The sequence below is a fragment of the Cetorhinus maximus genome, unplaced genomic scaffold (genome assembly GCF_964194155.1).
Source record: "Cetorhinus maximus unplaced genomic scaffold, sCetMax3.hap1.1 HAP1_SCAFFOLD_1605, whole genome shotgun sequence".
In the NCBI taxonomy this organism is placed as follows: Eukaryota; Metazoa; Chordata; class Chondrichthyes; order Lamniformes; family Cetorhinidae; genus Cetorhinus; species Cetorhinus maximus.
Window position 1 is genome coordinate 28,580 of NW_027597545.1, and position 15,709 is coordinate 44,288.

Sequence of the window (15,709 nt, forward strand, 5' to 3'; positions counted from 1 at the left end):
GGTCTGGATAAGGTTACAGAGATAGGGAGGGTTGCAGGGGCTGGAGGATGTTACAGAGATAGGGAGTGTTGTAAGGTCTGGAGGAGGTTACAGAGATAGGGAGGGTTGTAGGATCTGGAGGAGGTTACAGAGATAGGGAGGGTTGTAGGATCTGGAGGAGGTTACAGAGATAGGGAGGGTTGTAGGATCTGGAGGAGGTTATAGAGACAGGGAGGGTTGTAGGAGGTTTCAGAGATAGGGAGGGTCGTAGGGGCTGAAGGAGGCTATAGAGATAGGGAGAGTTGTAGGGTCAGGTGGAGGCTTCAGAGATAGGGGGTGTTTTAGGGGCTGGAGGAGACTTCAGAGATTGCGGGGGTTGTAGCGGCTGGAAGAGGTTGTAGAGATATTGGGTGTTGTAGGGGCTGGAGGTTACAGAGATAGGGAGGGTTGTAGGGGCTGGATTTGGTTGTAGAGATGGGGATGTTTGTAGGTCCTGGATGTGACAGAGAGATAGCCCGGGTGAGCGATTGGGATTGCTGGTGGTGGGGGGAATGAGAGAGCGAGATATGAACAGAGAATCAGTTTCATGGAGCAGATGAGATAGGGGAGAGACACAGGTGAAGTGGAGACCTGGTCATGGCCCAGCACTTGTGGTTTCAGCACAGTTTGTGGAGACAGGAACTGAGCACGTCTCTCACTGAGTGGTTTAACCAGGAGGTCAGACTAGGAGAAAGGTCAAAGTTGAACGAAGCACTGCTCACAGATATGGCAGGAATTGATCCGAGCGGGGAGTGTATCCTGGACTCTATATGGTCCAGGAGGGGTCAGTTAGCTCAAGGTGTTAGGATCTAGAGATAGTTTAATGTATATTTTTCCCTATTTGTGGGTTAAAAGATGAAACCAGTGGCCCAGTTTCATTTTTCAGTGGAGATTGCATCTCCATGCTCTGTTTGTATACCTGCATTACTAATGAGGTTTTACGACACTTGAAGGGAAGGTCTCACAAGCACAAGGTAGAAAAAAAAACTAGCAACAGGAGTCCAGTTAGAAAGAGAGAAAAGTCAGAAAAAAACCCACCCGCCATCAATTAAAAGGTCACTTAAGCCGTTAAAATCCGATTCCGCGTTGCCTGAGTGCGAATTTGCCCTTGTCGCATGGGCAAAACGGGCAGGTGGGCAGCCGACAATTTCAAAACCCTCCTCCACGGGTGGGATAAAAAGGGTCAGCAGCATTGCCAGCGCGAGTCGTGAGGAGTTCAGGAGATCGTTTGCTGTTGGTGTGTTTTTGGTACTTGGTAGCTTCATCTCCATTCGGGGTTTCATTCTGAGCATTTCCAGGCTTCATTTCAGGCCTCATTGGTGTCTCCAAGGACCCCGGAGGATTCAGACCGTGTGGGACCCTTCCAGTTACCAGACAGCCTTCCATCACCCTGGGAATGGGGATTGTGGTCTCCGCTGGGCGCACACCCCCTGAGGAGGGAGAGAGGGGCAGAAGGGAGAGGAGGCCGGGTATCCCAATGCAGCTTCCAGGGGAGGGTACCTGTGGGGAGGAGAGGCGCTGGCACAAGGGGAGCAGGGCCAGCTGGTAGTCTAAGTCGGAAGGGTCCGCAGAGAGCGCTGCTATCCTGCTGCCAGAGTTTACAGGCGGCGATGCAGCTACCTCAATATGTCCGAGGTGCAGTGCCGAAGGAGGCTTCGTCTCTCCAGGGAGACAGTGACCTCCATTTGGACAGATGAGTGGGACTGGGATCAGCTCTGACTGTGTGGGTGGACACCCAATGCCAGTGGCTCTGAAGGTCACAGAGGAGCCCGCAGAGATGTCAGACAGCTTGTGCGCCAACGCGAGGTCGTTCTGCACCTCCCGGCTCACCATTGATGGACGGGCACCTCACTGGGATACTGGGTGCCTCATCCATCTCCCACACGGGCACTGACCACCTGAGGTCAGTGCCTGTGTTGAGGTCTTGCAGGTCCGAGCGCATCCCCAGGAACCCCTGATTCTGTCGCTGGAGCTGCCTCTCCATGTGAGTGGCCGCTCTCTCAATGGTGGAGTCAGGGCGCTCGGCCGTGAGGGTCAACGCAGTGATCATGCTCCACATGGACTCCACCACAGCAGAGAGCCTGGCACTCAGACCCACACGGATTTCCACCAGATCCTCCCGGACATCCCACTGCACATCCAGCATCTGACGCCTGACGGACAACTCCATAGGCTCATCATCTGGTTTCGACCCAGCATGGCCCTGGTCTCCAGCAGCCCTCCGACTGCCGGCGCCCTGCGCACACACTCTGCCTCCGCCTGCACCCTCAAGCGAGGTCCCTCATGACGAGGTCTTGGAGAGTGGAGGTAGTGAAACCCTTGGATGCTGGGTTGGTGGAGGGAGTGAATGTTTGTGGATGTGGTGCCAATCAAGCGGGGCTGCTTTGTCCTGGACGGTGTCGAGCTTCTTGAGTGTTGTGGGAGCTGCACTCATCCAGGCAAGTGGGGAGTATCCCATCACACTCCTGACTTGTGCCTTGTAGATGGTGGACAGGCTTTGGGGAGACAGGAGGTGAGTTACTGACCACAGGATTCCCAACCGCTGAACTGCGTTTGTAGCCACAGTATTTACATGGCTAGTCCAGTTCAGTGAGGAGGAGTTGAGGAGGTGAGGAGGAGTTGAGGAGGTGAGGAGGAGTTGAGGAGCTGAGGAGGAGTTGAGTGCATTTCAAGAAATGACCTGTTTATAGAGCGAGTGGTTAGCACGATCACCCCTTAACACATGAGCATAGGCTACCCATAGGCTGTATCCATTCGACTGTGGTTATCCTGTAGGAAGGTGATGATATTCCACGTCTTTGGGAACATGGTGTCTGTGACCACCTCGATGCAATGGTGTACATCAGGCTGTGTTATCTCAGGTGGGCTCTCCACAAACTCCCTGGAATGAGCCAGAGTCTTCCTCTGCACTGAGTCTCACTCAGTGAGGTCGGTAAATGCCTGACCTGTCTCTCGGGGCAGGAGAAGATCATCGGACCCTCTGCTGAAAATCTGGGGGTTCAGAGCCATGGCCGATTGGAAGAGATATCAGGCTCAAGGGGCTGAATGGCCTCCTCCTGTTCCTCTCTCCACATGATCTGAAGTTGCCCCAATGCATCGATCTCTCCCCTGGTCTCTGTCGCGGACGTGCGGAGGGTTGCTAACAGAACTGTACCTGTGAGATACTCTTAGACATGGGGCGCTCGATAACAGTCCAAATGACATTCTCTGTACAGGGCGGAGTGCTGAGAGATCCTTCATATCGGAAAAATGGAGCCAGTTTGCAGGGAATAACCTTATCCAGTTTCAAAGACAGAATCTGTGCTTCACCTGGAGGTGAACAGAAATGGATGCAAAAAATGTTAGTGTCCAAAACACACATAATGGTGAGAAGGTGGGATTGAGGGATATGGAGAGAAGGAGGGATTGAGGGATATGGGGAGAAGGTGAGATTGAGGAGCGTGGGGAGAAGGTGGGATTGAGAGTTATGGGGAGAAGGTGGGATTTTGGGATACGGGGAGATGCTGGGAATGAGGGATATGGAGAGAAGGTGGGATTGAGGGATTTGTAGAGAAGGTGGGATTGAGGGATATGGAGAGAAGGTGGGATTGAGGGGCGTGGGGAGAAGGTGGGATTGAGGGGCGTGGGGAGAACGTGGGATTGAGGGGCATGGGGAGAAGGTGGGATTGAGGGATATGGGGAGAAGGTGGGATTGATGGATATGGGGAGAAGGTGGGATTGAGGGATATGGGGAGAAGGTGGGATTGAGGGGCGTGGGGAGAAGGTGGGATTGAGGGGCATGGGGAGAAGGTGGGAATGATGGGCGTAGGGCGAAGGTGGGATTGAGGGACATGGGGAAAAGGTGGGATTGAGGGATATGGGGAGAAGGTGGGATTGAGGGGCGTGGGGAGAAGGTGGGATTGAGGGATATGGGGAGAAGGTGGGATTGAGGGATATGGGGAGAAGGTAGGATTGAGGGATACGGGGAGAAGGTGGGATTGAGGGATATGGAGAGAAGGTGGGATTGAGGGATATGGAGAGAAGGTGGGATTGAGGGTTATGGAGAGAAGGTGGGATTGTGGGATATGGGGAGAAGGTGGGATTGAGGGATATGGAGAGAAGGTGGGATTGAGAGATATGGAGAGAAGGTGGGATTGGGTGGCGTGGGGAGAAGGTGGGATTGAGGGATATGGGGAGAAGGTGGGATTTGGGGGCGTGGGGAGAAGGTGGGATTGAGGGATATGGGGAGAAGGTGGGATTGAGGGATATGGGGAGAAGGTGGGATTGAGGGATATGGGGAGAAGGTGGGATGGAGGGATACGGGGAGAAGGTGGGATTGAGGGATACGGGGAGATGCTGGGATTGAGGGATGTTTCGTAAAGTAGGAATGAAGGATATGAGGAGCAGGTGGGATTGAGGATGATGGGGAGAAAGTGGGAGTTGGGGAAATCAGAGGAAGGTGGGTTTGATGCGTTGGATGTGCAGAATGTTGATGGAGCTTTACTCCTTATCAATGTCCTGTACCTGCCCTGGCAATGTTGGGACACTAGAGGGAGATCAAAACTGTTCCTGATCACTGTCCAGTGATCACTGGGTTAGAGAGAGAGAGGAAATCAGCCAGGGTTCCTGCTCCCGATCACTGTCCAGTGATCCCTGGGTTAGAAAGAGAGAGGAAATCAGCCAGGTTTCCAACTCCTGATCACTGTCAGTGATCCCTGGGTTAGAGAGAGAGGGGAAATCAGCCAGGGTTCCTGCTCCTGATCACTGTCCAGTGATCCCTGGGTTAGAGAGAGAGAGAAGGGAAATCTGCCAGGGTTCCTGCTCCTGATCACTGTCCAGTGATCCCTGGGTTAGAGATAGAGAGGAGAAATCAGCCAGGGTTCCTGCTCCTGATCACTGTCCAGTGATCCCTGGGTTAGAGATAGAGAGGAGAAATCAGCCAGGGTTCCAGCTATTGATCACTATCCAGTGATACCTGTGATAAGAAGAGAGCGGGAATTCAGCCAGAGATCCTGCTCCTGATCACTGTCTAGTGATACCTGGGTTAGAGGGAGAGGAAATCAGCTACCGTTCCTGCTCCTGATCACTGTCCAGTGATGTCTGGGTTAGTGAGAGAGGGGAAATCAGCCAGGGTTCCTGCTCCTGATCACTTTCCAGTGATGTCTGGGTTAGTGAGAGAGAGAGGAAATCAGCCAGGGTTCGTGGTCCTGATCACTGTCCAGTGATGTCTGGGTTAGAGAGATAGAGGGGAAATCAGCCAGGGTTCCTGCTCCTGATCACTGTCCAGTGATCCCTGGGTTAGAGAGAGAGAGAGGAAATCAGCCAGGGTTCCTGCTCCTGATCACTGTCCAGTGATCCCTGGGTTAGAGAGAGAGGGAAATCTATCCAGGGTTCCTGCTCCCGATCATTGTAATGTGATCCCTGGGCTAGAGAGAGATAGAGAGAGACAGAAGGGATATCCAACAGGACTCGTGGCCCTGATCACTGTCCTGTGGGCACCTGGGTTTAGAGAGAGAGGAGATATCAGCCAGGACCCCTGTTCCTTATCACTGTCCAGTGAATCCCCAGGTTAGATTGACAGTGGAAATCAGCCAGGGTTCCTGCTCCTTATCACTGTACAGTGGTCTCTGGGTTAGATGGAGATTGGAAATCAGCCAGGGTTCCTGCTCCCGATCACTGTACAGTGATGTCTGGGTCATAGAGAGTGAGAGAGAGTGAGACAGGGTGAGAGAGGGTGAGAGAGGGTGAGAGAGGGTGAGAGAGGGTGAGAATGGTTGAGAGAGGGTGAGAGAGGGTGAGAGAGAGTGAGAGAGAGTGAGAGAGGGTGAGAGAGGGTGAGAGAGGGTGAGAGAGATTGAGAGAGAGTGAGAGAGAGTGAGAGAGGGAATCAGGCAGGGTTCCTGCTTATGATCACTGTCCAGTGGTCCCTGGGTTAGAGAGAGAGAGGAAATCACACAGGTTCCTGCTCCTGATCACTGTCCAGTGGTCCCTGGGTTAGAGAGAGAGGGGGAATCAGCCAGGGTCCTGCTCCTGATCACTGTCCAGTGATCCCTGGGTTAGAGAGAGAGAGGGAATCAGGCAAGGTTCCTGCTCCTGATCACTGTCCAGTGATCCCTGGGTTAGATGGAGATGTGAAATCAACCAGGGTTCCTGCTCCCGATGACTGTCCAGTGATCCCTGGGTTAGAGAGAGAGGGGAAATCAGCCAGGGTTCCTGCTCCTGATCACTGTCCAGTGATCCCTGGGTTAGATGGAGATGTGAAATCAGCCAGGATTCCTGCTCCCGATGACTGTCCTGTGATGTCTGGGTCAGAGGGACAGAGGTGAAATCAGCCTGCGTTCTTGCTCCTGATCTCTTTCCAATGATCCCTGGGTTAGAGAGAGAGGGGAAATCAGCAAGGTTTTCTGCCCCTGATCACTGTCCAGTGATCCCGGGTTAGATACAGAGGGGAAATCAGCCAGGGTTCCTGTTCCTGATCACTGTCCAGTGGTACATGTGTTAGATGGAGATGGGAAAGCAGCCAGGGTTCCTGCTCCTGATCAGTGACCAGTGATGTCTGGCACAGAGTGACAGAGACAGAGACAGAGACAGAGTCAGAGACAGAGACAGGAAATCATCCAGGGTTCCTGCTCTTGAACACTGTGTAATGGGTTAGAGAGAGACGGGAAATCAGCCAGGCTTCCTTTTCCTGATCAATGACCAGTGATCCCTGGGTTAGAGAGAGAGGGGAAATCATCTTGATCACTGTCCTCTAATGTCTGCGTCAGAGAGTCAGAAAGAGACAGAAAGGGAAATCAGCCAGTGTTCCTGTTCTGATCACTGTCCAGTGATACCTGGGTTAAAGTTAGAGAAGAGAAATCAACCAGGGCCCCCGCTCCTTATCACTGTCCAGTGATCCCTGGGTTAGAGAGCGAGAGGGTAAATCAGCCAGGGTTCCTGCTCCTTATCACTGTCCAGTGATCCCTGGGTTAGAGAGAGAGAGGGGAAATCAGCCAGGGTTCCTGCTCCTGATCACTGTCCAGTGATCCCTGGGTTAGAGACAGAGGGAGGAGAAATCAGCCAGGGTTCCTGCTCCTGATCACTGTCCAGTGATCCCTGGGTTAGAGAGAGAGAGGGGAAATCAGCCAGGGTTCCTGCTCCTGATCACTGTCCAGTGATCCCTGTGTTAGAGAGAGAGAGAGGAAATCAGCCAGGGTTCCTGCTCCTGATCACTGTCCAGTGATCCCTGGGTTAGATGGAGATGGGAAATCAGCCAGGGTTCCTGCTCCTGATCAGTGACCAGTGATGTCTGGCACAGAGTGACAGAGACAGAGACAGAGACAGAGACAGAGACAGAGAGAGGAAATCAGCCAGCGTTCCTGCTCTTGAACACTGTGTAATGGGTTAGAGAGAGACGGGAAATCAGCCAGGCTTCCTTTTCCTGATCAATGACCAGTGATCCCTGGGTTAGAGAGAGAGGGGAAATCATCTCGATCACGGTCCTCTAATGTCTGCGTCAGAGAGACAGAAAGAGACAGAAAGGGAAATCAGCCAGTGTTCCTGTTCTGATCACTGTCCAGTGATCCCTGGGTTAAAGTTAGAGAAGAGAAATCAACCAGGGCCCCCGCTCCTTATCACTGTCCAGTGATCCCTGGGTTAGAGAGCGAGAGAGAGGTGAAATCAGCCAGGGTTCCTGCTCCTGATCACTGTCCAGTGATCCCGGATTAGAGAGAGAGAGGGGAAATCAGCCAGGGTTCCTGCTCCTGATCACTGTCCAGTGATCCCGGGTTAGAGAGAGGGTGGAAATCAGCCAGGGTTCCTGCTCCTGATCACTGTCCAGTGATCCCGGGTTAGAGAGAGGGTGGAAATCAGCCAGGGTTCCTGCTCCTGATCACTGTCCATTGGTTCCTGTGTTAGATGGAGTTGGGAAATCAGCCAGGGATCTTGCTGCCGATCACTGTCCAATGATGTTGGAATGAGAGTGAGAGGGAGAGAGTGAGTGAGAGAGAGTGAGTGAGAGAGAGTGAGTGAGAGAGAATGAGTGAGAGAGAGTGAGTGAGAGAGAGTGAGTGAGTGAGTGTAAGAGAGAAAATGAGAGAGAGAGTGAGTGAGAGAGAGTGAGAGAGAGGAAATCAGCCAGGGTTCCTGCTCCTGATCACTGTCCAGTGGTCCCTGGGTTAGAAAGAGAGGGGAAATCAGCCAGGGTTCCTGCTCCTGATCACTGTCCAGTGATCCCTGGGTTAGAGAGAGAGGGGAAATCAGCCAGGGTTCCTGCTCTTGAGCACTGTGTAATGGGTTAGAGAGAGACGGGAAATCAGCCAGGCTTCCTTTTCCTGATCAATGACCAGTAATCCCAGGGTTAGAGAGAGAGGGGAAATCAGCCCGGGTTCCTGCTCCTGATCACTGTCCAGTGATCCCAGGGCTAGAGACAGAGCGGAAATCATCCCGAGCACTGTCCTCTAATATCTGGGTCAGAGAGAGAGAAAGAGACAGAAAGGGAAATCAGCCAGTGTTCCTGTTCTGATCACTGTCCAGTGATACCTGGGTTAAAGTTAAGAGGAGAAATCAACCAGGGCCCCCGCTCCTTATCACTGTCCAGTGATCCCTGGGTTAGAGAGAGAGAGAGAGGTGAAATCAGCCAGGGTTCCTGCTCCTTATCACTGTCCAGTGATCCCTGGATTAGAGAGAGAGAGAGAGGTGAAATCAGCCAGGGTTCCTGCTCCTGATCACTGTCCAGTGATCCCGGGTTAGAGAGAAGGTGGAAATCAGCCAGGGTTCCTGCTCCTGATCACTGTCCAGTGATCCCTGGGTTAGAGAGAGAGAGGGGAAATCAGCCAGGGTTCCTGCTCCTGATCACTGTCCAGTGATCCCGGGTTAGAGAGAAGGTGGAAATCAGCCATGAATCCTGCTCCTGATCACTGTCCAGTGATCCCTGGGTTAGAGAGAGAGTGGGGAAATCAGCCAGGGTACCTGCTCCTGATCACTGTCCAGTGATCCCTGGGTTAGAGAGAGAGAGGGGAAATCAGCCAGGGTTCCTGCTCCTGATCACTGTCCAGTGATCCCGGGTTAGAGAGAAGGTGGAAATCAGCCATGGTTCCTGCTCCTGATCACTGTCCAGTGATCCCGGGTTAGAGAGGGTGGAAATCAGCCAGGGTTCCTTCTCCTGATCACTGTCCATTGTTTCCTGTGTTAGATGGAGTTGGGAATTCAGCCAGGGATCTTGCTGCTGATCACTGCACAATGATGTTGGAATCAGAGTGAGAGTGAGAGATTGAGTGAGAGAGAGTGAGTGAGAGAGAGTGAGTGAGAGAGAATCAGTGAGAGAGTGTGAGTGAGAGAGAATGAGTGAGAGAGAGTGAGTGAGAGAGAGTGAGTGAGTGAGTGTAAGAGAGAAAATGAGAGAGAGAGTGAGTGAGAGAGAGTGAGAGAGAGGAAATCAGCGAGGGTTCCTGCTCCTGATCACTGTCCAGTGGTCACAGGGTTAGAGAGAGAGGGGAAATCAGCCCGGGTTCCTGCTCCTGATCACTGTCCAGTGATCCCTGGATTAGAGAGAGAGAGAGAGGTGAAATCAGCCAGGGTTCCTGCTCCTGATCACTGTCCAGTGATCCCTGGTTAGAGAGAGAGGGGAAATCAGCCAGGGTTCCTGCTCCTGATCACTGTCCAGTGATCCCTGGTTAGAGAGAGAGGGGAAATCAGCCAGGGTTCCTGCTCCTGGTCACTGTCCAGTGGTACCGGTGTTAGATGGAAATGGGAAAATCAGTCAGGGTTCCTGCTCCCGATCATTGTCCAGTGATCCCTGGGTTAGAGAGAGAGAGGGAGAGAGAGAAATAGATAGGGGAATCAGCCAGTGTTCCTGCTCCTGATCACTGTCCAGTGATCCCTGGGTTAGAGAGAGAGAGGGGAAATCAGCCAGGGTTCCTGCTCCTGATCACTGTCCAGTGATCCCGGGTTTAGAGTCAGAGGGTAAATCAGCCAGGGTTCCTGCTCCTGATCACTGTCCAGTGATCCCTGGGTTAGAGAGAGAGAGAGGAAATCAGCCAGGGTTCCTGCTCCTGATCACTGTCCTTTGATCTCCCATTCCTGAATTTCCTCATCCCTGGAACCATTCTCTGAATCTTTTCTGCCCTCTCCCTGAAGCCTTTTTCATCCTCCCTGAAGTGTGATGCCTGGAACTGGACACAATTCTCTTGCTGAGGCTGAGCCAGTGTTTTATACACGTTTAACATAACCTCCCTGCCCTTGTAATCTATACCCCTATTAATAAAGCACAGGATACTGTCTGCTTTATTACCCGCTCACTCACCCTGAACCCCTTTAGAATTGTACCCTTTATTTGATATTGTCTCTCCAAATTCTTCCTCCCAAAATGAACCACTTCACTCTCTACGTTAACCTGCAATTGCCATCTGCCTGCCCACTTCACCAGTTCAACGTATAGAGTGTGCACAGCAAGATTCCAATAAGTTACAATGATCAGAGATATTTGGATAGTTGCTCGTTAGTTTTTATTGACATATTGCTTGTGAAAAGGATAGAGCACAAATTATTTTAATTTGAGGTCAACATTGTTAATTCAACATTTAAAACACTGTCAATCTATCAAACATGACCTTAATATACAGTTTGCACAGATAGCAAGAGGAGGAGGCCATTCAGCCCCTCAGACCTGATCGTTTGCCATGCGGGGAACATGGTTAGGGATTATGAGGGCAGAGTTTAGATCATTAGGCGCGTGAGGGTTGATGGTGTGCGAGGTTGGGGAGGGGTTGAGGGTGTGTGAGGGGAGGGAGGGGGGTTGAGGGTTGCGGAGGTGGGGAGGGATTGAGGGTGTGTGAGTGGAAGGATGGGGGTTGAGTGTTGGGGATGAAGGGTGGGGTTGAGGGGATGGATGGGGGTTGATGGTTGGGGATGTGGGGAGGGGTTGAGGGTGTGTGAGGGGAGGGATGGGGGTTGAGGGATGCGGAGGTAGGGAGGGGTTGAGGGTATGTGAGGGGAGGGATGGGGGTTGAGGGTTGGGGAGGTGAGGAGTGGTTGAGGGTGTGTGAGGGGAGGGATGGGGATTGAGGGTTGGGGAGGTGGGGAGGGGTTGAGGGGAGGGATGGGGGTTGAGGGTTGGGGAGGTGGGGAGGGGTTGAGGGTGTGTGAGGGGAGGGATGGGGGTTGAGGGTTGGGGAGGTGGGGAGGGGTTGAGGGTGTGTGAGGGAAGGGATGGGGGTTGAGGGTTGCGGAGGTGGGGAGGGGTTGAGGGTGTGTGAGGGGAGGGATGGGGGTTGAGGGTTGGGGAGGTGGGGAGGGTTTGAGGGTGTGTGAGGGGAGGGATGGGGATTGAGGGTTGGGGAGGTGGGGAGGTGTTGAGGGTGTGTGAGGGGAGGGGTGGGGGTTGAGGGTTGTGGAGGTGGGGAGGGGTTGAGGGTGTGTGAGGGGAGGGATCAGGGTTGAGGGTTGTGGAGGGGTTGAGGGGAGGGATGGGGGTTGAGGGTTGGGGAGGTGGGGAGGGGTTGAGGTTGTGTGAGGGGAGGGATGGGGGTTGAGGGTTGGGGAGGTGGGGAGTGGTTGAGGGTGTGTGAGTGGAGGGATGGGGATTGAGCGTTGGGGCGGTGGGGAGTGGTTTAGGGTATGTGAGGGGAGGGATGGGGATTGAGGGTTAGGGAGGTGGGGAGGGGTTGTGGGGAGGGATGGGGGTTGAGGGTTGGGGAGGTGGGGAGTAGTTGAGGGTGTGTGAGGGGAGGGATGGGGGTTAAGGTTTGGGGAGTTGGGGAGGGGTTGAGGGTGTGTGAGGGGAGTGATGGGGGTTGAGGGTTGGGGAGGTGGGGAGGGTTTGAGGGTGTGTGAGGGGAGGAATGGGGGTTGAGGGTTGGGGAGGTGGGGAGGGGTTGAGGGTGTGTGAGGGGAGGGATGGGGTTGAGGGTTGGGGAGGTGGGGAGGTGTTGAGGGTGTGTGAGGGGTATTGGATGGGGTTGAGGGTTGGGGAGTTGGGGAGGGGTTGAGGGTGTGTGAGGGGAGGGATGGGGTTGAGGGTTGGGGAGGTGGGGAGGGGTTGAGGGTGTGTGAGGGGAGGGATGGGGGTTAAGGTTTGGGGAGTTGGGGAGGGGTTGAGGGTGTTTGAGGGGTATTGGATGGGGTTGAGGGTCGGGGAGATGTTGGGAAATTGGAATCTATTCCTGGGAGAAGCGCTTGTAGAGAAATGCACCTAACCCCCCCAGAGTGACCAAGATCCCCAAGGCGATCAGAAACCAGACCCACCAGGGTAGGGTCTCCTGGTAAACTCTCAGACAGTCACTACCGTCCCTCTCCAGCCCCACCTCAACTCCCTCGTAGCCTCCCGAGCGGAGGGTGAAGTTGCAGTTTCCCCCTGAGCCCTCGGCCTTTACAATCTCAAATTTCTCGTAGGGAGGGATTAAGATCTCATCTTCCTCCTTAAAGAACGAGTAATTGGGGATCTTGACACCGTAAGTCGTGTTTAGCACAAAGAAAGTCCTCTTTCCAAATCCCTCGGCAACTCTTCTGTTGAGGGAGGTGGAGGCGAATCTCCCAAACCTCATCTCCTGGCCCCGTCTCCCAGACAAGGGAATGTTCAACCCGCGATAAGCGTGTAACTGTTTGGAATGATCTCTCAATGCCTGGAGAGCGATGGTTAGGAGATAGTGGAAACCCTTCAGTTTAAATTTGGAGTTGTATTCGTTGATATTTCCATATTCATGAACCTCATCGTTAAATGCCTTGTACAATGGTCCATCATGGGTGTACATAGTGACCACGATCATGTGCTCCTTAAGGAGACCGTGGGGAATGGTGCTCCCATTCCAAAACTTTCTTGCCAAATCCCAAACATTCATGAATGTCTTGTTTCTCTTCAGTTCTTCATTCAAACACTCGATCGCCAAGTTGTCCCAATCTTCACTCCGTGTGAACCAATACGCGGCCGAGTTCTCTTCCATATCCAGCCCATTGTCACCCGTGTGGATCCCACAGCTTTCCCCATCGCTGACCAGGGAGGTGACCAGTCCCTGTGCTGTGAATCAGAGAGAGAGAGTGAGACTAATCCCAGTGATACAGTCTCTTCCACAACAACACATTGAGCCAACGCCTCACAGCAGTGACAGTTTGTATCAGAAACCCACCATGACACGGAAAGACAGAAGGGGATTTCAGGGAGAGATCGCTCAAAGAGAGAGAGAGAGAGAGAGAGAGATTGGAAAGGCAGTCGGACAGGAGGGAAACAGGTGGAGAGGATTAGGGAGGGAATTCCAGAGCTCAGGGGACCCCAGGCAGCTGATGGCACGGCCGCCGATGGTGGAGCGATGGGAATGGGGGGATGATCAAGTGGCCGGAATTGGAGGAGTGCAGAGATCTCAGAGGGTCGTAGGAGTGTTACAGAGATAGGGAGGGTTGTAAGGGCTGGAGGAGGTTACAGAGATAGGGAGGGTTGTAGGGGCTGGAGGAGGTTACAGAGATAGGGAGGGTCGTAGGGGCTGGAGGAGGTTACAGAGATAGGGAGGGTTGTAGGGGCTGGAGGAGGTTACAGAGATAGGGAGAATTGTACAGTCTGGTGGAGGTGTCAGATATAGCAAGGGTTGTAGCGTCTGAAGGAAGGTTACAGAGATAGTGCATTGAAGTGCAGTGTTCTCTGAATCCTGGCCCTTCTACAAGGAAGCGCTCCCTCAGTACTGACCCTCCGACAGTGCTGCACTCCCTCAGTACTGAACCTCCGACAGTGCAGCACTCCCTCAGTACTGACCCTCCGACAGTGCGGCACTCCCTCAGTACTGACCATCCGACAGTGCGGCACTCCCTCAGTACTGACCCTCCGACAATGCTGCACTCCCTCAGTACTGACCCTCCGACAGTGCAGCACTCCCTCAGTACTGAACATCCGACAGTGCGGCACTCCATCAGTACTGACTCTCCGACAGTGCGGCACTCCCTCGGTACTGACCCTCCGACAGTGCTGCACTCCCTCAGTACTGACCTTCCGACAGTGCTGCACTCCCTCAGTACTGTACCTCCGACCGTGCTGCACTCCCTCAGTACTGACCCTCCGACCATGCTGCACTCCCTCAGTACTGACCCTCCGACAGTGCTGCACTCCCTCAGTACTGACACTCCGACAGTGCGGCACTCCCTCAGTACAGGCAGCATAATCCTGCTGATGATGGAAATGTGAAATAAAGACGGAAGATGCTGGAATAACTCAGCAGATCTGGCAGCGTGTGTGGAGAGTGGACCCGGGTTAACGTTTCGAGTCCGTATGAACCCCCATCAGAAAATGCCTGGGGATGTCTGTCTGGACTTGTCACTGTGCAGGTCCCAAACCCACCAGTTTCACAGTCACGTTTACGAGAGAGAGAGAGGGACAGTAAAACCCAGTGAGATAGAGACCAAAATGTTGTAAAGATAACCACCTCAAAGTTAAGGGACGAATTCTTTTGAGGTTTGCAGTCAGTGTGTAAATACTCACAGCCTATCAGGAGGTAAACGTAAATGAACCACCTCATCTTGGGTAATCTCCACATTTGATGCATTAAGCTTAGTCGTAGAAGGATTCACAGTCCTGGAAATGGACTTCACTCTGATCATTTCCGATCTTGTACGTGACCAGTACCTGGCTCTGAGCTGCACCTACATTTTATGATAGTTTGTTTAACCCACACAATGAGAAACCTGCACAATCCTTCGGTGCACTGTACTTCCTGGATCCCCGATTCGTGTGTAAACAAGAGGGGCTGGAGGAGGTTACAGAGATAGGGACGGTTGTAGGGGCTGGAGGAGGTTACAGAGATAGGGAGGGTTGTAGGGGCTGGAGGAGGTTACAGAGATAGGGAGGGTTGTAGGGGGCTATGGGAGGTTACAGAGATAGGGAGGGGTGTAGGTGCTGGAGAAGGTAACAGAGATAGGGAGGGTTGTATGTGCTGGAGAAGGTTACAGAGATAGGGAGGGTTGTAGGTGCTAGAGAAGGTTAGAGAGATAGGGAGGGTTGTAGGGGCTGGAGGAGGTTACAGAGATAGGGAGGGTTGTAGGGGCTGGAGGAGGTTACAGAGATAGGGAGGGTTGGAGGGGGCTGGAGGAGGCTACAGAGATAGGGAGGGTTGCAGAGGGCTGGAGGAGGTTACAGAGATAGGGATGTTTGTAGGGGCTGAAGGAGGTTACAGAGATAAGTAGGGTTGTACAGTCCAGGGGAGGTGTCAGATATAGCAAGGGTTGTTTCGTCTGAAGGAAGGTTACAGAGATAGGGAGGGTTGTAGGGACTGGAGGAAGGTTACAGAGATAGTGCATTGCAGTGCAGTGTCCACTGATTCCTGGCCCTTGTACAAGGAAGCACTCCCTCAGTACTGACCCTCCGACAGTGCGGCACTCCCTCAGTACTGACCCTCCGACAGTGCGGCACTCCCTCAGTACTGACCCTCCGACAGTGCGGCACTCCCTCAGTACTGACCCTCCGACAGTGCGGCACTCCCTCAGTACTGAACCTCCGACAGTGCGGTGCTGCCTCAGTACTGACCTTCCGACAGTGCAGCACTCCCTCAGTGCTGACCCTCTGACAGTGGAGCGCTCCCTCAGTACTGACCCTCCGACAGTGCGGCTATCCCTCAGTACTGACCCACTGACAGTGCAGCACTCCCTCAGTACTGACCCTCCGCCAGTGCAGCACTCCCTCAGTACTGACCCACTGACAGTGCAGCACTCCCTCAGTACTGACCCTCCGCCAGTGCAGCACTCCCTCAGTACTGACCCA

General features: G+C 53.4%; 2 protein-coding genes across 2 annotated transcripts in view; both read right to left on the reverse strand.

Moving 5' to 3' along the window:
- The window catches only part of LOC144676440 (uncharacterized), a gene marked incomplete at both ends in the record, with an annotated part of 58,297 nt that overhangs the window by 17,551 nt on the left and 25,037 nt on the right, over positions 1-15,709 (reverse strand). The window lies entirely within an intron of this gene.
- On the reverse strand, positions 12,117-14,590 carry LOC144676443 (erythroblast NAD(P)(+)--arginine ADP-ribosyltransferase-like). Its single transcript, XM_078536855.1, has 2 exons — positions 14,435-14,590; positions 12,117-12,988 (listed from the first exon to the last, which is right to left on the reverse strand). Exons 1-2 carry the CDS (start codon positions 14,496-14,498, stop codon positions 12,132-12,134), a joined length of 921 nt encoding a protein of 306 aa, XP_078392981.1. The 5' UTR covers positions 14,499-14,590; the 3' UTR covers positions 12,117-12,131.